The 23,811-nt window shown below is 56.7% G+C and overlaps 5 protein-coding genes across 5 annotated transcripts; 4 read left to right on the top strand and 1 right to left on the bottom strand.

The window, feature by feature from the left end:
- Window positions 1-421: 421 nt before the first annotated feature.
- Window positions 422-1,989, bottom strand: ICP55 (aminopeptidase; the record flags this gene model as incomplete). The annotated part of the gene is made up of 2 exons (XM_071061474.1): window positions 422-1,743; window positions 1,806-1,989. The coding sequence occupies 2 exons, from the start codon at window positions 1,987-1,989 to the stop codon at window positions 422-424; spliced, it is 1,506 nt and encodes a 501-aa protein (XP_070917575.1).
- Window positions 1,990-2,858: 869 nt separating this feature from the next.
- DBF4 (Cdc7p-Dbf4p kinase complex regulatory subunit) lies at window positions 2,859-4,903 on the top strand (the record flags this gene model as incomplete). Its single annotated transcript, XM_071061473.1, has 3 exons — window positions 2,859-3,317; window positions 3,383-4,747; window positions 4,802-4,903. 3 exons carry the CDS (start codon window positions 2,859-2,861, stop codon window positions 4,901-4,903), a joined length of 1,926 nt encoding a protein of 641 aa, XP_070917574.1.
- Window positions 4,904-6,066: 1,163 nt separating this feature from the next.
- MFIFM68171_06052 (D-xylose 1-dehydrogenase (NADP(+), D-xylono-1,5-lactone-forming)) lies at window positions 6,067-7,490 on the top strand (the record flags this gene model as incomplete). The annotated part of the gene is made up of 4 exons (XM_071061472.1): window positions 6,067-6,179; window positions 6,231-6,364; window positions 6,421-7,121; window positions 7,176-7,490. 4 exons carry the CDS (start codon window positions 6,067-6,069, stop codon window positions 7,488-7,490), a joined length of 1,263 nt encoding a protein of 420 aa, XP_070917573.1.
- A 759-nt stretch (window positions 7,491-8,249) lies between these two features.
- MFIFM68171_06051 (Molybdate-anion transporter) lies at window positions 8,250-9,955 on the top strand (the record flags this gene model as incomplete). The annotated part of the gene is made up of 2 exons (XM_071061471.1): window positions 8,250-9,209; window positions 9,314-9,955. 2 exons carry the CDS (start codon window positions 8,250-8,252, stop codon window positions 9,953-9,955), a joined length of 1,602 nt encoding a protein of 533 aa, XP_070917572.1.
- Window positions 9,956-16,793: 6,838 nt separating this feature from the next.
- Window positions 16,794-17,927, top strand: MFIFM68171_06050 (Dihydrodipicolinate synthetase; the record flags this gene model as incomplete). The annotated part of the gene is made up of 1 exon (XM_071061470.1): window positions 16,794-17,927. The coding sequence occupies one exon, from the start codon at window positions 16,794-16,796 to the stop codon at window positions 17,925-17,927; it is 1,134 nt and encodes a 377-aa protein (XP_070917571.1).
- Window positions 17,928-23,811: the final 5,884 nt, after the last annotated feature.

Here is a 23,811-nt window from a genome sequence, read left to right as displayed (position 1 = left end):
TTTTGCATGTCTTACCAGCGCTGAGTTCCTGTCTCATTTTTTGTCGTGTCGCGGCGCGTTAAAGCAAGCGTGCGTTCTATGGAGGGGCGCGTTGACGTCATTTACGGTAGGGAGGAACCACATCGCACATCTCCATTTATTTACTGGGAATTTTTTACAATTCTGCCAGGGTTGATGGGATCACAGAAAGAACGAAGGAAAGGCACGGATTGGTTCTTGATGGCGGTACTCGGCTCGATTTTTAAAGGTTGATAGAGGTGGGGGGTTGAGCAAAGCGGGAAGCAGTTAAAAAAACCGTGAAGGCGGCAACGGCGATCAGGGGAAGAGAACATTTAGATACCCATCAATCCATCGGTTGATACTGGCCCATTTTATTACATATTTTACACGGTGACTTGTACCGGGAGGATACATTAGGGTCCTATCTTAGGGCCTCGATATCCTCCACATCCTTGACCGCCTCGGTGGTCAAGATAATCGGCCCATCATCATCCACGCAGACGCTGTCCTCTATCCTCACTGCCATGCCCCGGAAATGGACCGGGAACCGCTCGTCGTCGGGCACGTACACGCCCGGCTCGATGGTCACGCAGTGCCCGGTCCGCAGCGGTACGCCCCGTCCGTAGCCGGGCACGTCATGCACGTCCAGCCCCACATAATGCCCGACGTGGTGCGGGAACAGGGCGCCCATGACGTCGTTGTAGCCGCTCTTGCCGCCGCCAACGAGGCCGCCGTCGAAGCCGAGGGCGGCCAGCTCCTTGGCCAGCGCGGCCTCGGCGGCGCGGTGGATCTCGTCAAGCGAGAGGCCCGCGCTGGCGCGGCAGAGCGAGACGCAGGTGCGCTGCACGCGCAGCACAGCCGCGTAGAGGTCCCGCTGCGCCGGGTCGAACTTGCCGCTCACGGGCCAGGTGCGCGTGATGTCGGTCACGTAGAAGCCGTACTCGCCGCCCGCGTCGACGAGGACCGTCTCGCCGTCCCGGAGCAGCGCCGTGTTGTGCACGTAGTGGATCATGCGGCCCCTGCGCCCGCCCGCGACGACGGGCACGTACGCCTCGCCCGAGCAGCCGTCCTGCGTGAAGGCGTGCGAGAGGTAGGCGTGCAAGGACGACTCCGAGTCCCACTGCCGCCGCATGGCCGAGGTGAGGCCGCGCCCGGAGACGCGCCCCGCGTGCCGCATGGCGGCGATTTCGGCGGGTGACTTGATGGCGCGGAGCGTGTTGACGAGGGGCTGGAGCGGGGTGGTGGAGAGCGAGATGGGTAGGGAGCGGAGGACGAAGCTGAGCGCCGAGGAGGGGTTGTGGGTGCTGCTGGCGATGCTGGTGCCGTCGCGGGAGAGGGGGATGTCGGTGTAAACGCGGCTGGCATCGCGGAGGAGGCGCGGGAGGAGGGAGGTGATCTTGTGGATGTCACCTGCCTCGTCGGCGTTGAAGACGTCCTCGGCTGCGCGAAGGCCGCTCCAGGGGCCCGACCACTGCTCAGCGAAGGCGTCTTTGGGACGGCAGAAGAGATGGAAGCTGTAGTCGCCCAGCGAAGGACCCGTCTTGCGGATCACGGCGAGCGAGCTCGGCTCGCAGAAGCCGGTTAAGTAGAGAAAGTTGGATTCTTGGCGGAAGGGGTAGAAGACAGCGCCCGAGCGGTATTTGACCTCTGCGGAAGCCAGCACAGCGACTGCGCCGGTGGGCATGCTGAAGGCGAGCTTGGCGCGACGGTCGGCATATTCTTGGGCGGTGATGCCGGGGGTTACTAGAGTTCCCGTTCAGCCCGGTGTCCGTCTCATCTCATTGTAGTCGAGGATGTCGGCATACTTTCACCAGCTTTGAGGATGTGAGGATGAGTCTCATGGACTGGCTGACCAAACTCCAGCTCGGCCGCTGAGATTGATGGTGTTGCGGCGGCATAGCTCCTAGTCCATGTCCTCGTTGGAATTGATCTTGTAGACGCTTGTAGATGCCGATGTATTTGCCGCAGGGTGGCTCGTGAGACCCTCATCTTGCGAGGTAGTGAAGAAGAAGAGAGTTTGGGGTTGAAACATCCCGCTCTAGCACATCGCTGTAGAGTCTCCACTTCCAGAGCTTGAATTCGCCGGTTGCCGTTAATGTTTATACCATGGCCTGCTATGCAGTGCAAAGAGTAAAGAAAATCAAATCCCGTCAAATTGTCCTCAACGACCTTTTTTTGGGTCTCACTCGATGAACATTGTCATTCACAGCAGCCCAATAATTGCATGTCGTTGGAAGCTGTGTAACCGCCAAGGCTGCTGCCAGTGCCACCAGGTGCCGAGGCTCCCGATTGGGGGTGCGTTGCTGTGAGCGACAAGATCAGGAGCCTGGCGAGCTCAGGCACCCGCGTCGGTGGAGCCCAGTTTGTTGTGCTCCCCTCAAAGCAGGCTTAGCTTCGCCGGAGCTCGGACACCACCATTGCCTCTTTTGACATTGCGCGACCCGCCCACCAAAAAGCCCTTCGTGGGACCGAGGAGCCCCTTCGCTTTGCCAAACACGCCTCCGTGAGATTTCCTTTTCCAGTGGGCCCAGGATCTGTCTGATGAGTGCGGCGAGGGATTGAGCATTGTGCGCACCTAACCTGACATTTCATCCATTCTTCTTCTCGGTGCTCTGCGCCGCGAAAACGCTCCCGCAGCAGACGCGTTTGTGGTGTGCATCCACTCGCGTGTCTCTTGTGGCCGGTCGTTGCTGCCACCTCCCCGCCCCTCCTCGCTCCTCCGCCAGCGCCATTCACGACCAACCCACCATTCACGTCGCACCACTTGAGCGGTTTACCGGAAGTTGGCCGTAGTATGTTGACTGGGTGTTCGTACGGCAGCAGTATCTCTATCTCCAGCCCCAGCATCGCCCTCTGCCATGTCTACGTCTACTCGGAGAATACCTCTGTCCAGCAACCCCAATGTCGCCAATTCGCCCATGCGAGCCTCTACGGCTGCCCTCCATGGCGCCAAGAAGGGCCGCTCTCACGCTGAGCTGCTGCGGGAGGAGTCATACGGTCAGCCTCCACCGGCCAAGCGTCAGATGATCGAACGTTCTGTCGCCTCGCCCAGCCGATCGCAAACCACTCGAATCATCGTCCATCGGGCCGCTTCCCGAGCCACGGTAGGCACCGGCACCGGCACCGGCACCAGCACCAGCACAACACAGCGGACGTCCGAGGCCACGGAGCCTCAGCTAACCGAGGAGGAGATCAAAACCCTGCGGCAATGGCGCACCACTATCCGTGCCCGCTTCCCGAAGATGGTGTTTTACTTTGAGAGCATCCCCGATGATGTTCGCTCAAAACTTGCCAAGAAGGTTGGCCGTCTTGGTGCGGTGAGTACTGTCCAGGCTATTGCGGCTCTGGCGTGGTTCGGGAGCTCACTGATCACTTCTCACAGCGCGAGGAGAAGTTCTTCTCCATTGATATCACCCATGTTGTCACATCCCGGCCAATCCCCTCCGAGAAAGCGCCGCAGGATGAAAATGAGCCCGGTGCCGACGCCGAGCAGCCCCAGACGATCGACCCTTCCCTCCTGAACCGCACCACAGATTCTACGAACCCCGTCAGACGAAAGCTGGTGTTCGACACAGCCCCGAAGCGACGACCGCTCATTCAGGAACCGGAAATCAAGCGGCCCAAGGCACGCAACACCGACGTCTTGCACCGCGCTCGCGATATGGGCAAAAAGATATGGTCGCTGGAAAAGCTGCAGAAGATCCTATATATGGCGTTGGATCCGAAGCCAAACCCACGCGTGTTGCAGGGTCTTGGTCGTGAACGTGTACAAAGCGTACACAAGGCTAGCGAGAAGTCAAACCTTCTCCAGCTCATAGAATACGAGCGCATCCACGGGCCTTCCGATAGAGACCCGACGGTTTCGAATAAGGACCTATATCAACCCAAAGGCCCGTACATCTATGTATACGATATCGATGAAAAGACGAAGCCCATCATGGCCAGGGAATACCAGAAGGTGACAGACTCGAAGGACGGGGATTGGCCGCAGTTCCGTAGCGCATCTCAGGGGCGGTGCCCCTTTGTCCAGGACGACTATGAGCACCATGAGAGGGGAAACCGGGAGGAGGCGCGAGCCAAGGGGCGAGTTGCCAAAGTCGTTACCGAGACGGCCGCGACGGTCGCCAAGCCGGCCGAGGTTACTCAAGCGAAGCCGAAGCCTACCGCAGGCAAACGCACTCTCGCTGAGATGGAAGATGGCCATAACCGAGGAGTCGCAAGTCTGCGCGCTACCGAGTGCTTCGACCGGTCTAGAGTCTCGAACCCCCCATCTCTAGACTTCCGCTCCCAGAACGCGTTTATGAGCCATGCAAAGGTAGGCCGTTTCCTGGCCGGTGAGCCCGTCGCATCCGGAGTGCAGCCGTCCAATGTGACATCGGCGATCCGGTCCCAGATGATCTCGTCCACCACGGGCGGTCTAGGAGCGAAGGCGGGAACGAGCAAAGAGATCCATGGGCTCCAGCGGAAGGTTGTTCTGCAGAAGGCCAGCACGCCTGCGCTCTCGCAAGATCTCAGTTCTCGCCGGATGGCCGAGATGAGCCACGACAATAACACGTTTACCCGATCTGCCAGTGCCAGCATGGCCACGCATCGGAAACTTGACACAGTTGACGAGGAGGAGACTGCCAGGAAGCGGGAAACGCTACGACGGACGGCGAGCGTCCCAGCCGCTCAGCCCAAGCAGAAGCGTGATCCCAAGCCCGGCTACTGCGAAAACTGCCAGGACAAGTTCGCAGACTTTGACGAGGTCAGTTTGACTCTCCCTGCTCTGATCTCTTTGTCTTATTCTAACTGGCTGTAGCACATCGTATCCCGTAGACACCGCAGATTTGCAGATGACGATGACAACTGGACGCAGCTTGATGTCCTCTTAGCCCAGCTCAAGCGCGTACCCCGATACTGACGCGACGCTGAAGAGACGCCTATCTGGCAATGACGCATCCGTTCTGCCGCATTCGCTCATGGTGGTCTCGTCTTGCTCGATACCTCTTTCCGCGATGCTTGGGCTTCTCCGCTTCGATTTGAGCGATCCGGCCGATCTGCTTTGCTCCTCTAATGGGTTGGGGCTAGCCTTAATTATAGCCTCCCATTTTTCTTTCCTCTCATCCTCTCATTGCTCCGCACCAAGGACCAGCATTTGCATCGTGCGGCATCATCTGGCATAACGTTAGTTGTTTGGGGGAGAAGGGGGGGGGGTTTGATCTCGGCCACAACAGTACATATGCCATGCATTATTTTTGGGTGCCGGTTTTAGCGGTTGGGTTGGACGGTCCGTGTGTGCTTTTTTTTTTTTTTTTTTTTTTTTGGCAGCCCTTTTAAGCAGACGGTATGGGGTTAGAGGCAAGGTTCAAACTTAGGGAGGACGAAGAGCGGTTTGCAGGATCAAGCGCGTGGACGAGGGCGGCGGAGTAGGGGAGCGGACACGTGCGGCGAGCTGGCGATGGATAGGGTGTATCCTGGGGCTCTAGACGTGTAGGGATGGAGATGTTGCGCCGGAGGAGGCCACGGTGATGCGTGGCCGGTGTACCTACCGCAGACTATATTATGCTTTATGCATGTGTATATTGTATGTTAGGATTATGAGAAGACTACATGGTTCCCCCTGGGTCTCTTGCCGTCCTTGGCTGGACTGGCGTGCCGAGTGTTCCTGCGGCAGCGGTGAGACTCACGCCTGCTTCAGCAGCTTCTGGCACCGGAAATTGCTCCTGCCCTGGGGATCCCTTTTTGCGCGGGGTTGGGGCGAGCACAGCAGGCACAATACAGTGCCACTCATCATGGTCATTCGGTGTTGACTTCCGTGCTGACAGCCGAGCAGTTTCTTCCCGTCATACATCACTTCTTCAACCGGATTGATCTTCTGCCTCTCAGTCCTGCAAACAGCACGCCAGCATTCGTTTGCAACTCGGGATCCAGTATCACTTTTCGTAATTGCCGCTTTTCCTGCTGCCCAGATCCATCACCACGGCATTGTTGCTTAACGGAGACGCCTCGGATTCTTTTCACTCTGCTGCGCCTGGTGGCCACTGCTAAACCCGGCTCCTTGCCCTCCATTTATACACCGCAATCATGGGATTCTTCGAGTACGTCGAACGCAGCTGGCTGATCTCGTTCCCACCGCAAGGGCCTCCCAAGACATGTGATGCGCTCAAGTTTGGTGTTCTGGGGGTGGGCGACATCGTGTAAGTCTCTATGGGTCTGCCGGTGGCACACCACACTCACTCGTTATGAAGAGCGATGTCCCTGATCGCCCCGGCAAACCTTCACCCGGAAGTAATCGTCGAAGGCATTGCTTCCCGCGATAGGGAGAAGGCCGAAGAATTCGCCAAGAAACATGGCATTCCCAAGGTATTTGGCTGCTACCTGGGTATGTTGCGGCAATGGACCCCTGACAACATCGAAGGCCTCAACTAACGCGTCTAGACCTCGTATTCGACCCCTCTATCGACGTAGTCTACATCCCCCTCCCAAACAACGTCCACATAGAATGGGCGTTGAAGGCTCTCTCGGCGGGAAAGCATGTCCTTCTCGAGAAGCCACCCGCCTCCAATACCACGGAAGCAGAGCTGCTCTTTCAGTCACCATTGCTTCAAAGCCCAAGTCCTCCCGTCCTCCTGGGGGCCTACCACTATAGATTCCAGCCGTGCTATATTGCCTTCCTAGCCTTGCTAGACAAGCCCAATATCATTCACGCCAAGGTAACTCTGACGGTCCTCCAGAACCCCTTTGTCAAAAAGGATTTGAGGTTCGTCTATCGCCTGGCTGGCGGCGCGCTAATGGACATGCCGTACTCAATGGTCCTTCTGCGGGACATATTCGGCGCGGAGCCGGAAGAGTGCACGCGCTGCGAGGTTGCAACGATGGCGCGACCGAATGACCCGCTCTGCGATCGCAGCTACGACAGTTTCTGGCGGTTTCCGAACGGGGGTGTGGGAGAGGCGAAGGCGGATCTCGTGGGCAGCACAGGGTTGGCACTTCGGGTGACTGTGATGGATGAACGTCACTGGCTCGACGAGGCCCCGAATGACTCCGAGGGTGGCAAGTCGCCGTCCGCAACGGCCTTGGTCACGCACCGGGCCGTGGTAATACCAGACGAGACGCTACCGGAGGGACAGGAGAAGCTGGTGACCCGGGAAGTGAAGATGTCTGGTAACGTCTAGGGGTGTATCTCGCATCAGATCGAGGTCAAGGATGAGTTCGTCGTGCGCAACAAGACGGATGGCATGGTGGTCCGGAAATGGACTGAGAAGAGAACCAAGGAGGCCTACACGTTGCAAGCGGCGGGTATCGACCGGGTTTCAGCGCCCTACTGGACGCCGTACAAGTACCAGCTGGACGAGTTTGTCAACCATGTGCGTGGGCGCGAGGGCACGGGGGTTGGGTTCAGCAGCGCGGACGGTATCAACCAGATGAGAATGACCGATATGGCGTACGAGAAGGCGGGACTGCCGCGTCGGCCGACGAGCAACTTTAGGCTGGAGGAGGAGGTGTGAGATGGGCTACGGTCGTCTTGTGTTTCGATGGTGCGGTGATTGGGATGGCATTGTTAAGTTATCATCGAGTATCGAGTACACTGTAGTGTCACTGGAACTCCTTGGGCTCAGAGCCTTAACGTTACTCTAGTAGCATTAATTAACCACTCTTGTCCTCAATAGTGATTGTGTTGTGAGGCGTGATGTCTCGGTTGTCAATTGGCAGGGACCCGGAGGTATGGAGCGAATCTGTCTCAAGTTTTCAGGCTTGTATATGCATCGACAACCTTATCCGTACCCATGTTAGTGTTGCGTGTAGGCGAGAGACCCCATTGAGAGAACCTGGTCTTTGGAATTATCAAGCTCGGAGCTGAAATCCTCCAGAATCTCTCACTTGGACACTTTTTATAGATATTCTGATGCTAAGTGCTGAGAGGCGCAAGCCGTGCCCCGTTCGTAGCCAAACTCCAAACACGGAACGTCGCACACAGCTGCGATCCTGCCCATCCTTGCCGCCTCCAAGCCGGGTAATTGAGAGATCAGATAAAGGCCACTTGTTTCGTTTCTCATTACTTGTTTTCTTTTCTCTTTTGGCACTTTCTTTCTTTTTGCTCCACCATACAGACTTTGTTTTGTTTTTTGGGTTTTTTTTTTTCTTAGTGGCCGACTCTTACTCACCCACCTTTTCTCCGTTTATCAACTTCAACCCGTTTCATTTTGAGGCGCAGCAACCCGCTCAGCACTGCCAACACCAACAACCATCCTAACCACAACCAAACCATGATCACCATAGATATCTACACCCTCAACCTCTCTTTCCTGCTCGCCCTCTGCGCAGTCCTCTTTTCCATCCAGCGCCGCCGGCGCAACAACAAACCCCCACCCCAAGCAGGACCCCAAGAAAATCCTCCCAAGCAGAATCATAACAGCAGCAGCACTAATAACAATAACAATCATGGAGCCACTAAGAAGCCGCGCAAGAAAGCCGGGTATAACGCGGTCCCGTTCCTGACGGCCTACGCGCTCGCCATGACGTCGGACTGGCTGCAGGGGCCGTTCCTGTACCCGCTGTACCGGGACGAGCACGGGGTGCCGCCGGCGGCGGTGCCGCTGCTGTTCGCGACGGGCTTCGTGGCGTCGGCCGCGAGCGGCTTCGTCGTCGGCGCCTGGGCCGACCGCCGCGGCCGCCGCGCCGCCTGCCTCGCCTTCTGCGCCGTCTACGCCCTCTCGTGCGCCCTGACCGCCGCCAGCCCCTGGGCGATCGGCTGGGTGCTCGGCCGCGTGCTCGGCGGCGTCGGCACCGGCCTGTTGTTCTGCGCGTTCGAGAGCTGGTTCGTCGGCGACTTTTCTGCCGCGGCGGCGGCGGCGGTGGCGGCGGCCGATGCTGATGCTGATGCTGATGCTGCTGTTACTGCTGCTGCTGTTACTACTGCTGCTGCTGCTGCTGCTACTGGTACTACTAGTAGGGGGAGGAGTAGAAGGAGGGCTGGGAACGGGGATGGTGATCATGTGGCGGAGCGGGAAAGGGAAGAGGAGGACGAGGAGGGGGAGGAAGAGGTAGGGGCGGAGGAGGAGATGGGGAAGGTGTTTGGGATTATGAGTAGCTTGAATAGCATCGTGGCGATTGCTTGTGGGGTGGGGAGCGAGTGGTTGGTTGCGCGCGCGGGGACGAGGAAGGCGCCGTTTTGGGCGGCGGCAGCGGTGTTGGGTCTGACTGCGGTCGTCATCGCGGCGAGTTGGGTGAGTTGTCCTGAACACTTTCATTTCGTTTTCTCTCCCCTTCTGTGGTGGGATAAAAGAGGGTTTGGTTCGGGAAAGGAGGAGGAATGGCTGACGGCTAGCAGCAAGAAAACTACGGCCAGACAGGTGGGGACAAGACCAAGGAGAAAAAAGACAGCACGACAAAGTCCAACTTCCGGACGGTCCTGTCTAACCCCCGTGTGCTCGCTCTGGGCGCTGCGTCAACTGTCTTCGAAGGATCCATGTACCTCTTTGTCTTCTTCTGGACGCCCGCCCTCAAGTCGGTCCAGTCCTCCCAGGGTGACCTCCCGTACGGCGTCATCTTTTCCAGCTTCATGGCTGCGACGCTCGCCTCGTCTCTGGCCTTCAACATTATCACTGAGAAGCGGCTGATGGGTCATGTCAGTCTGCTTGTGGCCATCCTGGGTGCGTCGGCCGGCTGCTTCTTCCTGTCGGCGAATCCCCGGTCTGAGCAGTCCGCGTTTTGGGTGTTCTGCCTGTTCGAGGCCGCCGTGGGCATGTACTGGCCGTGTATGGGTTTCCTGAAGGGGAAACTCATTGACGATGGCGTGCGCGCGCAGGTTTATGGGATGTTGCGGATCCCCCTGAACGTCTTTGTGGTGGTCTCGTTACTGTTTACGGGAGACGGTGACGCCCATGGGAGGGTGTTCTCGGTCTGCGCCGCATTGTTATTGGCGTCGTCTGGGGCATTGTGGATTATGATGGCGAGGCAAGGCCCACTGTAGATGAGAGTGAAGGGGGTACGGGCAAGTTAGAGGCTAAAAACCGTGATGTATTAATATCCTCCTTCGTCGTCGCCAGCAAAATGGGGGTCCTCCCCTACGACAGTTCCTGCCCCTTTTCTCGCGTGTTTGTTTGGACATGTTGCTACAGTGAGCAAAGCTGCCTTTGCATCGCCTCGTCGAGTATATCTGTCGGGTTTTCTCTGGTTGGAATGGGTATATGACCTTTAGCTAGTTCACGCTCGCTTCGACCTGCTGTCCAGTCCGTGGTAATCTAACCCATTGTGGTGGAGGAGCTACAGAGCAATCGGACAACCAGCTCCGCGGCTGGTGGTGAAAACATCCCGGAGTCACGAATCACCACCGTCATTTGCACCCTTGTAATAGCGGTGTGCACGGCCGGGCGTGATATGCGGGCCGTCCGGACGAGCCACGGTGCCTGCCCACGCCCACCCAGTCGAGCCAGAGCTTCCCTGTCTGTTCCGTCCCGCGCGAATGCGGCATCCGGGACCTGCAGCTTCGGACCATGCACCACCTACGCCCGCCTTCTCGTGTCTCTAGCCGGTATGCAAAGTCTGATTGACAATTCGAATCGTCTCATTGGTATGCCAGGGACGCCAGTGTGCGGAAAGGGGTAAGGACCGCGGACGGAGGGCCAAATGCCGGCATTTCTCAACAGTGCCCATTCTCCGACTCGTCTAGCTGGGAACTGATCACTGTGATGAAAACCCTGCTTTCGGGGGTTGGAGCGTCAAACGAGACCAGCTGAGCTCGAAAATTCGGGTCCGATTTCGCCCCGTCCCCTGCTTAGAAAACGCGGCATGACGTCGGCGCGCCCATTGCCGTGGGGGTCGTTGTTGCTCGCGTCTTACATATTAATCAGGGGTTTGACCAAGGTCGGGAATTCGACCGAGGATTTTCGTACAGTACAAGCTACGCGGGCGGTCTCTCGGCGGCCATGCAGTTGTAGGACACGCCGCCCAACACAACGCCCAAGCTAGGAATGTTGTCAAGCAGCACATTGGCAGCCGGCCCCGAAGCCCCCACCTCGAGCCCGGGTCTCCTGGCAGCCGTGCGTCGGCGGAACATGGAGTATAGTACTCCGTGTTGTCGGAAGCCCCAGCTGTCGCACACATGTGAATCATGAAAAAGCATCAGCCCATCCTGCTTAAGATGCGCCGCGCGTCGTTGGCCCGACGACTGCCGAGCCGAATCGCCATCTTCTTTTACTAGCTGCCCCGCTCCGGATGTGTTCTGCCAGAGTGGGGATGGACCCGGCCCGGCGCGGGGCCCGAATCCTGGCCCGAGCCCAAAGGTCCCCAGGTCGTCCCCGCGTGGAACCCGAACAAAGTGCTCACAGCCAGCCCGGTCTGTGGAACATTAAGGGCCGAGAGGAAGGGGTAACGGCGATGAATAATATCTAGCGAATCGCGATCATCCGCGGAAATCCTCGACGGTCCAATCAGTCAGGGGCACCAACAAGAGGCAAAACGCCCTGGCCCCGCTCCACCTACTACAGTTCTAGGGGAGGAGTCGAAGCATGCCGCCTGAGTCCAGCCCCTTCCCCGCTCGCGCTGCGTAGGTGGCTATGACAAAGTTGTTTCCGCTTTGTGTTTAGCTCCCGCGTTCCCGCTCGTGACATGTGCGTTGTTATGCAGCGCTCTGCAGTAGTCGGGCATAGCTATGCGCTGCTGTCTGGCAGAGTGGCCCCTGTGAGACAGTGGAGTCCTGCGAATATGTAGCGTTTTTTGCGCAACTCGTGACAGCCTGCTGCAGCTCCATTGCAGCTGCATTCGGCTGACCTGAGTCGAGTCTTGTGTGTCGAGCCGCTAACGACGGCTGTCTCGTAAAACTGGCGGTGAATCCGACGGTACTGGGCCTCCCTGAACCAGCTGCTTATATGACTACGACAATTATAGGGCATTACCTAACTGAGATCGCAGCCCCCGCCCCCACCAAAGCTCGCCTCCTTTGGAGTTTGCCCGTGGGGGGTCCCATGGGACGATCGGACAGCACCGTCGCCAAGTCATCCATGCCAGCCCTGGGCTCCATCCGACCTGAGCCGTTCATCGAAAACGAGTGCACACACTGTGCATGTATCCGATCGACTGCCACCTTGCAGGTGCCGGTCTGTTGGGCGCGTGCGGGGGCACTTGACATGCGAGCAACTACTAGTAGAGGCACTCGGTGGCACAGTGGAACGCCAACTTGGAGCCACAGCATGTTCTGTTAGCAAACCCTTACATAACGCCCTACACTTTTGATACTTGATACCTACAGAAGCACCAGCTTTGTTTCGGCGCAAATAAGAACCTCGGACGGATGGAGTAAGTCTGATATCGAAATGATGATATTGGCCTTGTCAATCTGGTCAAAGGATTGTCCGTCTCAGTTGTCGACTAACTCGATCAATGCGATGAAAGAAATGGGAGGTCTTTCAGTTTGCTGGTTTCGCTCGGGGATAATTGGTCGAAGCTAGACTAGCCCCTGTTTCGGCTCATCACGATCTTCTAAAAGCAGTCACTGATTTTAGTTTAGGTAAGAGACGCTAGCGACTTGTCTACGTCCACTAAGCGCCGGGGTTCGATCAGGATATGGTGGCTGCCGAAGAGCAGAAGAACGTAGAGCCGCTCTTGTCCCTTGTCCCTTGGAAACGCATTGGACCCCGGCCATGTCGAGCACATTCAATCCTCTGGTCTAGCGTAGTTCAAGGCATTCGATCGGGTAGGGAAGCGGACCGTTGTGGTCAAACATCTCTGCTATTTGGTTAAACGTCTAGCCAAGCAGGTCGCTGCCCCGTACGAGTTTAACTTGGGCTTGCAGAGAATCTAGCAGTATGACATCCCTTTTCCGTCAGGTAGACGCCAGCTGGGATGCTGAGTCCTTTCGGCGCAGGAATGGGGACAGCCTCCCGGGACGGACGCAACCAATGGGGCAGTAGGGCTTCAAGAGGAGGGGTTGGGGTGCTTAGGTTCAAAGAGATCCCCGCCAACCTCAGTACTAGAGTGGTTCGTGTCTACTAAGCGTTGCGTCTAGAATGCGAGCATTCCTCTTGCTGCGGCAGGTCGTAGATCTGGTCTGGCGCATGCGGCTAAGCACGGGACACGGTTCTCGGCAGGCACCGAGGCTCGGTCGGAGGGCTGATGGATCCAGAGCCACGGGGCCCGCATGCCGGAACAGATGTATGACATCGTTCTATTCTCCCATTGGCTAGCCCCAGAAGAGGATCCGGGTTATCGTCGCGTGAGCAAAGCCAGCCAGGGAATAATTGTGATGAAGTCAGGGTGGAAGTGGCCTGTCTTATATTGGAGGGTCAGGGCGTCACAACCTCCGCCTACGGCTTGACGTAGGTGGCTCAAGACTTTTTCTGAGTTATAGGATCGTAAGGGGATAAGGTCGCGGGGCTGGTTCGGGCGTCGTCGTAGGTGATGGAGTCGAACGCGAGTTCCATGATGGGTGTTTGATGGAGTGATTAAAGGAAATCGAGATAGAAGCACAAGTGAAAAGTGCATGGGTGCTGGGGTGGGTTAGTATTGGATTCTCGTCCTTGATGCGTAAGATGTGTTTACAAATCCAGTTGGTGGAATTGGAGGCAGAAACCAACACGAGATGTTATGAATCCTACACTGTCTCGTGTATATGGAAGCAAAGCCGAATAGACGTCGGTCGGTTCGACTTGCGCTCTATGGCCGCCGGATGGAGGAAAGAATCAGGAGACCGCCCGGACGACGCGTACTGTATCGAGAACCTCGCTTCATACGGAGCTTATTAAAAGAACGTGGGGGTCAACAAAACCATTGGGGCCCAGAGCGGGTATCCGTACTGGAGTAGTTTCATCGAGCATGGGACCATGTGCATCTCAATTATCGGACACGAAAAGGAAGGGTTGAGGCACAGCATATCCACTCCCTGGCCGAAGACTCAATCCATCGACTGAGATCGGCAACGCCATTGATTCGCGGGGAACGGAGCTACAGTGCCGTATGCCAGCATCGTTCTTGATCTGATCCGGTACCTGAACCCGGGGCTGGTCACGCGATCTCTACGACGCACTTCCCCGCGAATGAGCTCGGTTATTGGAACTCCACAGATCTGCAGACGACACAGTGTATAGCACGGTATGCACATTCCCTAGTTTGGGGAACGCCGACAAGGATTAACTCAATTTCACCAGAAAAAACAAGTCTCTCTGCTAGTCATTGGCGCCTGGCAAGAAGCAAGTCGGAACTATTCACTCGGGCAATTCCATCCTCGCTAGTCTGGAATCGCTTGGTCTGGCCGAAGACAAGGTATTGACGACTGGGAGCCAGAATACGAGACGAGGGTCAAGACAGACTTGGCCAACCGATTTACCGTCTCCCGACCCAGAACCGAGTTGCTGGAACCCGGGATTTCAGACCAGGGCTTGTGCGGGATGGCGCACTGACCAGCGGGCGAACTTCAGATGACAAGACTTGGAAGTTCTCCAAAATCAAGACTCGCTCACTGCCGTGTCACCTCTGGTCGAAGTATTGTTGGTTCCGCGAATGGAAGGTTTCGGCCGCCCGAGTCGTCTGTCTAAGGCGCCCGTTTCCATCTCCGCCCAATGCAGTGTTAGAGCTGACTCGGCAAGCTCTAGAGAGAGGTTCACCAACTCACAAGTCATCTTGCAGCGAGTCGGGCAGAAGTACTGCGTCTCGTCAGCCAGACTGGATCCAGATGCAGGAGCACTCGGGAGGAAGCCTTGGGAGTGGGTCTGAATGGTCGGAAACCGTGTCGAGACCGTGTCAGGTGCCCCTCCGGCAACCCCTCACTACCCCTCCGTGCGCATCGTTGCTCCCCAATTGACCCCGAAACAGCCAGTCGCAGACAACGAAACGGATACAGGTCTGCGTCCGCTCTACTCGCTGGCGGATTGTTGACGTTGTTGTTGGCGCAATGACACCTATCGACGTGGTGGCCAAAGGCGTAAACATCGCCAGTGCAGACGGACCGCTCGTCGTGGGCCGCCATCGCATGTTACCGTCTCATCCGAAGATGTCCGTCGGCCGGCTGTCGAGCCACCAACTGGGCCAATTACTCCGGAAGTCAAAGCCCACATCGCTGGCAGCTGCGGGCATGTCCTGATGACCATCACCCTTACTGGTTGGCAAAGCAAAGCTATCAGCAGACCTTTTTCTGCTGGTATCCTGCTCAGCCATCAGTCGCCTGTTCCTAATCGAGCGTTCCGGGCGAATTTCATGAGCTTTGGTTGCTATTCCGAGAATGCCAGGGCGAAGGCCGCCAATCTGCAAGGAGTCGGTCGCCGTATCCGCCGCTGAGCCTCTTCAGATTTTAGGGCCGAGGGTAGACGGGCGAAAAAAGAAAATGGAGTGTAAAAAAAAAAAAAAAAATTAAAAAGAATAAAAAAAAAGAAAAAGAAAAACAATGGTGATGCAACACCGCGCGGCCAGTCCAGGCTGACGCCGCCATCCAATCAATCACGTAGGTCAATCCTTGTGGCGTTTGAAAATTCCCAGTTCCGGCAACGGACGCTTCCATGAATTCCTTTTTCTTTGGGAAACATATGCACAACATGTTCCCGCAGGGCGAAACGACAGGACCATTGACCGCCCGTGTCTTCCGCAGCATTCTTCTAAGCCACTTGACAGATATTTCCGCCACATTTTCTCGCCGTTCAGTACAGACAATGCTTCGGTAAGATCCGTCCGCGAGAGTAGCCAATTTTGAAGTCGGCCAATGGAGAGGTTCTTTCGCCCAATCTCCTTCACGATTCACCAGCACATACGTGGCTCGCAGCATAACGTTGACAGTGTGCACACATGTCACCTGATCAACAGCGGGAGCGTCACCGGCGTCATTCAGGACGCTGGGGGTCCACCAATACGCAAAGGTCGGCAGGAGCGCGTACCCCGGACTTGACATCATCTCGGCGAATCCCTCAATGCTTGTGCTTGTGAGCAGACAAGTACACACCTGGCTGCCTCTAACAGGTATCGGTCGGGTATAAGCTGCAATGTGTAAGGCTCGCAGTTTGGGTTGCCTGCCGCCTTGTTCTTCGGATGCTCTCGATGGATACACTAGAGCATGCTCCCAAGGGAAGCATTCCCCTGTCGAGTTTAGCGCTGAAGACAGCCTTGTCTTTGTGGTTCCTTTCAATCCGGGCGAGTTGAACCCCCACACACCAGTGTCCACATTTCCTTGTACTGATCCTGGATCCTGCCCCTGTCTCTCCGGCTCCAGACAGCGAACCCCAGATTTGTGCGCGAGGTCTGGAATGCGCACTGTGCGCAGGTCCTCCTGGGCATGCCAAGAAGAGGGAGGGGGCCTATCCCTGTCGTCGACGAGGTGGTGCTTTTGCCTTATGCGCAAATCATGGCAGCTTTCTCACCCTCCCGTCATTCTTACTCCGAATGTACGGATAGGTACAGCTGCCCTCTGGCCAGCATTCAGTTTGACATGCCCGGTACCTCGCGCCATCCTCGGCCCAGTCTCCAGCGAGCCTACTCATCGAACGCTGCCGACCGAGGGCTAGGGTGTCTAGCATGACAAAAGAAAAAGAAACCCACTTCATCACTCACTTCGGGCATCGACCCATCCATCGGCTCCTTGCCATGGGCACCCATCCCCTGTCTTGGTCCCCCGTGTCCTCGACATTGCCCCTTCGTTCCACCAGCCGTTCCTCTTCTACGATCCTCTCGTGTATACAAATACCGTCTGCTCCCCCCGGAGTTGGACGGCGGACACTCCTTGTATCTCGTTCATATTGCAAGCCTCCCTACACGTTCTCAGATCGTTCCCTGTCCATTTCCACTCAGCGAACCGCCACTTCCAATCTTCTCATCTGACCTCTCCCTACGCCATGTCTCCTCACAATGACGCTCCCTCCCCCAGCGGCAGCTTCACTGCCGGTTTCAACAGAATCCCATTCCGTTCCATGGCCTCATCGGGTCTCATGCCCGGCAACCTGGACGCAGTGGAGCCTCACTCGCCGCTAAGCAGCTCATACAGCAGCGCTTCTGAGGCGTCAGATTTCCACATGACGCGGCCGCTAGCGCCCGGCGTCTACGTGCCGACCATGTGTTTCTTCGATGAGAGAACCGAGGACGTGGACACAGACACGATTGCGCGGCATGCTATCCGGCTGGCTCGCGCTGGCGTTACCGGCCTAGCCACGCAAGGCTCCAACGGGGAGGCCGTCCATCTCACCCACGCGGAGAGACAGCTGGTCACAGCAACCACACGCAAGGCGCTCAATGATTCGGGCTTCTCACATGTGCCCGTCATTGTTGGCTGCGGCTCTCAGAGCACACGGGAAACTATCCAATACTGCCGTGAGGCGTGGGAGGTGGGCGGCGACTACGCGCTCGTGCTGCCGCCGTCCTACTACGCTCCGCTGTTTTCTCCGGCATCCGAGACCGTCATTGAGTACTTCACGGCCGTCGCAGACGCGTCGCCCATCCCCATCATCATCTACAACTTCCCGGGCGCCGTGGGCGGACTTGACCTCTCCTCGGACGTCATTGTCCGGCTTGCTGAGCACCCCAACATCGTGGGCGTGAAGCTCACGTGCGGCAACACGGGCAAGCTGAACCGCGTGGCCGCGGCCACCCGGAAAATGTCCAAGACGCACGACCCGAAGCGCCCTGAATTTCTGGTTCTCGCGGGCTCGGCCGACTTCACCATTCAGTCGTTGGCCGGCGGCGGCCATGGCATCCTCGCCGGCCTGGCCAACATCGCGCCCAAGGCGTGCATCAAGACGATGGAGCTCTACAACCAAGGCGAATACGCCGCGGCTCAGGAAATGCAGGAGATCGTTGCCCAGGGCGACTGGACGGCCATCCAAGGCGGCGTTGTCGGAGTCAAGTCCGGACTGCAGAGCTGGATGGGCTATGGCGGCTATGCCAGGAGCCCCTTGCCCAAACCAACCAGCGATCAGGAGAAGAGCTGGAGGGAAGGGTTCAGAGACTTATTCATGTTGGAGAAATCCCTTTAACGGCCGTAAGCCCGCAGCAGCAGCGCGAAAGCGCAGGTAACTTTGGGCTGCCATCAGACACCCCCGATGCATTATTAATGTCTTGTCAAATGGAGCAGAGATCATGGCGTTTCCAGCCAGGTTTTTCTTTGGGAATGGGAGATGGCATAGAGGAGCTTCCCCGTTTGGGCGGGGTACACAAACACATCTCGGCGTTATTGACGGTGTTCTTTCGGGAAGCGGGCAAGGGGAAAGAGGCCTGGAAAAAGCGAGATAGAGATGATTGTCTCTCGGCGTTGGGAAAACGAAGGGTTCTGAATGGGTTTCTTCCGAATTTCGCTTGCTCTTTTGATAACATTTTCGCCTAGTTTTGCGATGATAATGGGCATTGGACACGGCCCAGCCAAAAGTTTTGTTTGCGTTTTATTTCCACCATTTTTTTCCCCCCCATTGTTGCCTCCGCTCTTAGTGTTTATCCTCCTGCAACATAGTTCTAGCCAGTTCTAATACCAAATCCGGTGCCGGTCAAGATAGCCAAGGTAACCACGTAAACCAGGTCGATCTCGGTTGCTAGCGAGATCTATCAAAGATGCGCAGTATGCCGGACTGAACCGTCGTAGACGTGGCCTGCAACTAGCCACACAGGCAGGAGACGAATGCAGAAAACCTAGCATCAAACAGCCCCCCTTTCCCACCCTCTCGCTATTTCCCCTCATGGCATTGGGCCCAAACCAAACAGCGGCAGCTTTTGGGTAGCATCACAGGCCCGGGCCCGATCGCCGGCCCACCCCCATCAGCCAGCCAGCGTCTTGAAGGAGGGTTACTCTCTATCTCAGCTTCTCCCCTCGACGACGATAGTTGCTTTGTTTCTAGTTACCCCTCTTTACACGACAGGAGAAGGGAGGGTAGGAGGGATGGGGTAACACTTTGCAGATGGTGGACAAGCGCACAACTGGCACTCACCGCAGGCGATCAATCGCCAATTGATTCGCCGCCGGCTTCGGCATTGAAAGCCTGGAGTCCCGCCCCCTGGAACCCCCGGTGTAAGTACGAAGCCACCAAGCTCTCATCCAACTGGCTGCAAGCTGCTGCCTCCGCGGGATTCAGCCACTCTGCACTGATTCGGCGGGCGGCCCAGTCTGACTCTTAGTCTGCGCAAGTTTGCGGCCCCAGGAATCGGGTTCGGGCGGTGCACAGCGAGAATCAAAAGCCATGCAACCGAAGTGGGCTTAGGTAAAAGAGGAACCGCTCAACCGGGCTAGGCGCGATAGGTGGCAGGGCGGAACTTGCCCCGTATCGGTGGGAAACGCCCCGTCCGCCCCCCTTCCTTCCCCCCCCCCTTTTTTTTTTCAGTCTTGGCTGCGGCGGCATGCCACCTTAACATCACGACAAGGGAGTCACTCAGGAGGGCATTTCCGTCAAAATGGCCAAGCATTTCCCATGAGGAGAACAGGTGGGGGTTTCATAAAGCATGGAAGGCCGTCGCGGGTCGTAGCACAGCTGGAAGCAGCACTCGCGCTTTTCTCGGTAAGATAGGGGAAGGGGGGGGGGGGGGAGGGAGGAGAAAACACGGCCGCCATCGCCAGAACACACGCAGGATGCATTCAATGCCAAGTGTAGGGTAGCATGCAAGAGCGACTGTCAGAGATACGGCGGCGTTTTCGAGAAATCCTTGGCTAGTGTAAGGCGCAAGCCACCGTTGCCGTCGGGCACGGTGGTGCAGGAGCCTCGTTGGGCTCCGTTCCTTTCCTATTTCTTATCCTCCGTTCTCAAGTTTTAGTCATGCCATCTCCCGCCTGCATGCAACCGATGAACTGATGACCGAGACGCAGCAAGGAGCGCATTTGCAACCCCCACGCTACCGACAATCAGCGACAGGGCGCTACCGGCAGAGAAAGAAGAAAAGTCAGACCCGGTCAGAGCCCGACTGTCTGGATCCGCGGCGGCAACCACGGCCGGGACTGCTCAACCTCCCCGCCCTGGCCGTCTTAACGGCGGCCAACCGCACGACGTCGACGACGTGCATACCTCTTCGACGCGCAAAGCACGCGAGCTGCTGCGGGTTGGCCACTGCAACTTTGCCCCCACCGAAGCTGCAGCTCTCTGCCATCACGGCGGCAACACCAGCGCAAAGCTTCAGACATGGCCCGGAAATAACAGTTGCTCGAGAGAGCCGGGTATGTCACGGCCTGTTATTCCTCACCGTTTCCGTGTTCGCTCAGTGATTGGGAAGCCCGTGCTCAGAGATCACAGATGTCGTCTCACGGAGTGAAGCCCACGTTAGCAAGGCAGGGTCTTGTGAAACAACATCGACTTCCTAAACTTGTTGCCTTGATCAAACGACGAGACAAACATAGCCCCCAGTGGCTGGGCGGTGAAGCTGTGAATCCCCGCTCCCTCGTCCTGCTGCGGTAATTCATGCCCAACAAAGTTTGTTTTTGGCCTTGGTATCTGCAGGCCGAGATCTGCAATCTGCCTTGCGCGGCACTCGTGGACTGCGGCTCAGTCAGCCATCTGAGCCCCTATAGCTACGCATTTTTGGGCGGTGGCGTCGAAACCGGTACCGGCAAGGCCACGGAACGGACCCCCGGCGAGGCTAAACATCAGTTATCCACGGGGCGTAGGGTTGGCTACGTGGTGACATCTACCGAAGAAACTCGACGGAGGATCCTACCTGATTCGCTTCCAAAGGATCTCGTTCTCTTAGCCTTATTTCGGGCCAGGCCGTCAACGAAAATGGCGAGCCTTCTGACTCCGCTAGCAGGTATTGGTGCAGCCCCAGGAAAATCACGGTTTCCCAAACTGGTTAATCGGCCATTGCCAATTCCTATGGAAATCCACAGGCTTTTTCACAGTGCGTGGGACGGTGTTGGTCATGTAGCTGTGGCCATCCTGTCCTGACGGCGTGTGTATGCCTGACCAATCGATTCTGGCAAGATTTGGTTGATTGCCTTATCCGGCAGGTCCTTCTATGGCACCGGTTTATGGAGCGCTCTTGAAGTTCGAAAAAGCACTCACTCTCGAGACCCACCACCTCATTCGACTGAGGCTCCTTGCGGCGGGTATCTAGCTTCCCATGTACCGGAGACCGCCGGATAGTATCTCCCAAACTTTATCGAGTATGCGGCCGCGCCAAACATTACGGCCTTCCTGGGGCGGCTGACCCAACCCTGCCACTTGATGTCCCCAGCTTCGATGCGACTCGAAGAGCATCACAGGGCATGGCCCAGGAAATCTCTTTACTGCGTGTTCCCTCACGGGGCAACCAGGCTCACACCAAGTGTAGATATGGGAACGATAATCGCTTGGTCAACCCCGCTGCCGTACAGCAGCGAACTATGGACAGCGCGATGTCTCCGCAGAATCCATGCCCTTAGACAACACGTCTTAGAGATGGATGGTGTGGATCAGGCTTCGAAACCCCAGCGTCGCGCCCTTGTATACATCGGGATCTTTCAGAACCAAACTGGTCCGGCATTCGAACCATTATCGTAGGCACTCAGTCTCTTGGCCTCAGTACTCACATGCTAACGGCATTGGCTGGTTACACAGCTGTAGTATTGGTCGGGGCCATCCGCGATCGGGCAGGTGACAACTACGAGGGCGTGGTGTCCGCAATCACAGCTTGATCCTAATCGCCGGTGCGGAAACCCTCGGGATATCACTAAAACCTCTCCTCGATAAGAATGTGAACCTTGGCGGCCACCAGCATAACTGGGCAGTGGACGGTGCTCGCTGTCTCGGGCTACACAACATCCAGAGATGGATTTAGTTGGACAGGTGCCGCAAGCAGTGCGGCCGACAACGCCCTGCCGGATATATTCGACCAAGGAGAGAACAGTGGGGCTTGTCGTCGTTCTGGACAAGAGCACGGCCGGCCACGTCAGCATAGTGAACGCAACACCGCTCCCATATATAGGAAACTCGGACCTAAAGGATCCTATTGACCCCCACAGTCATCCCCACGGTAATGATCCTGCCTCTCCGGCGGGATCATCACGGTGCGTTTTACTCCTAATGTTGGCGGTTGAGGCGGTTAAGAGAAAACACCACCAAGAAAATCCGATGGCAAGGATAATAGTAAAGGACACGCGGGATACATATTCCCGAACTACTTACTCAAGTTGAATGCCGAGGGTGTTGTTGGGCCCCAATTATACGCTGTTGTGTCACTGCTTGGCACCCCTTTCTTTGCTTTTCATCTGCCTCTGCTTTGGGGGAAAGGGATGTTGGTAGTGTTTGTGTTCCCTCGTGTTACCCGGCCACGGTGGACGTCTTACCCACCCAGTTTGGCTTGGGAGAGAGATGGTTGGCCGGTGCGGTGGCTTATTGCCTACCGCATTGGCCCCAGCCCCATGGGGTTAGTGTGATGTGATATGGTGTGCGGGCTGTTTCCCTGGCCGAGAGACATCTTCGGGGCGGCCGGGCTGTTGATGGATTATCGGAGCGTTTGCCGTCAGGACTGGGAGGGCGAGGGGAACTGGGCTTTCTATCCGCTTCTTGCTGAACCCATCTGAGTCAGTTTGTTTTGCCACTCGTTAGGGGCCGCGTCGCATCATCCCCACCGTTTCTAGAGCAGGGAGGTTACCCTAGCCAATTTCGGCCCTTAGTGCGGCTGTGATGATCCGGGGCTCCGGGTGGGCGATATGGAGAGTTGAGGGGTTTTCTTCCTAATCCAAACTCGCTAACCTCTGCGCAACACTTGATTCATAGACCAGAACGGGAGCGCATGATGATGTCATCCGTACTCGCTGTCGCGGCCAACACACTTCAACACATGATCTACTTTTTCTAAGAGTGATGGGTTTTAGCGGCTCTGATAAGCTATCTTGCTTCTTGCTCGCAAAGTCAAGCGTGCCTTTAATTTTTAGAGAGCAAAAGCGGTATCAAAATCAATAATTTATCTTGTTAGTAAGGGAACCATTCCCCCTTAGGATAGTCACCTCCCCCCGCCCCATCCCCGGGGTAGAACGGTGACCTGGAAACTGTTTAATGTTATTAGAGGCAATCCAACGATGACGTTTCATGCTTGGAGATGGCTCCCAGTTGCTTGCCGATTCGTACAGGGGTGGCCGACGGACGGACAGACACACGCCCCATTCGAGGTTAAACTCACTGCTCCGGTGATGTAAAAGGGGACGGAAGGTATGATGCGGTCGTTATTTTATTCTGGTGGTGTGGAAGCTGAGACTCGCATTTTCGACCGAGTAAATGAATCTCTACCGTTCGGAGTTGCCGCAGCCGAAACTGGTGGCGTGCTGCTCCGCACCAGTGATCCCGGGCAAGGGCCGAGACGGCGGTGGTCGCGGTGATCTCTCGGACGAATCAGATGGGGCCTCTCCGGACGTTTTGGGCAATTTTATCGGGGTTGCACCGGCGCCAAGACCAGTGGCCAGAGCCTTGTTTCTCACGGACGCCGGCAGGGAGGAGGGCGGATACAAGTGGGGAAATATGGTGGCTGGTGATCAACGGATTGCTGCCTTCTGTCGTGACCATGACTTGCAGATCGCACGCGGGGTAGATTGCAGCCTTTATCTCGCATCTGTTCAATTCCCGCAAGGGTCCAGCCCAGCAAAAATCTCGTTGTGGGGTCGGCCGTTTTGGGCTGTGACGAGCGCAGGATGTTTCACAGCAAAAAAACAGTTTCCATTTGTACCGTCAGACAAAGATGACAGACGGCCGGCCGAATTGACAGCAGCCCTGCGAGCGCCAGGTCGTGGCTGTGTGGCACAATATTGCATTACCTAATAATGCACGAAATTGGCACTGTATTGATGCAAAGTTCTGAAAATGGGCTTGAGGGAAAGAATCCTATCGCATCTTTGTTTTTGTGTGCGAGATTCATATGGTAAAACTCCGGCAAACCTGCCATCAACCAGCTACGGTGGATGACAACATCCACATG

Source organism: Madurella fahalii (assembly GCF_045866475.1).
Source record: "Madurella fahalii IFM 68171 DNA, scaffold_3, whole genome shotgun sequence".
In the NCBI taxonomy this organism is placed as follows: domain Eukaryota; kingdom Fungi; phylum Ascomycota; class Sordariomycetes; order Sordariales; genus Madurella; species Madurella fahalii.
Note: the sequence above shows the minus strand (reverse complement) of the source record. Positions and strands in the feature narration are given on the sequence as shown.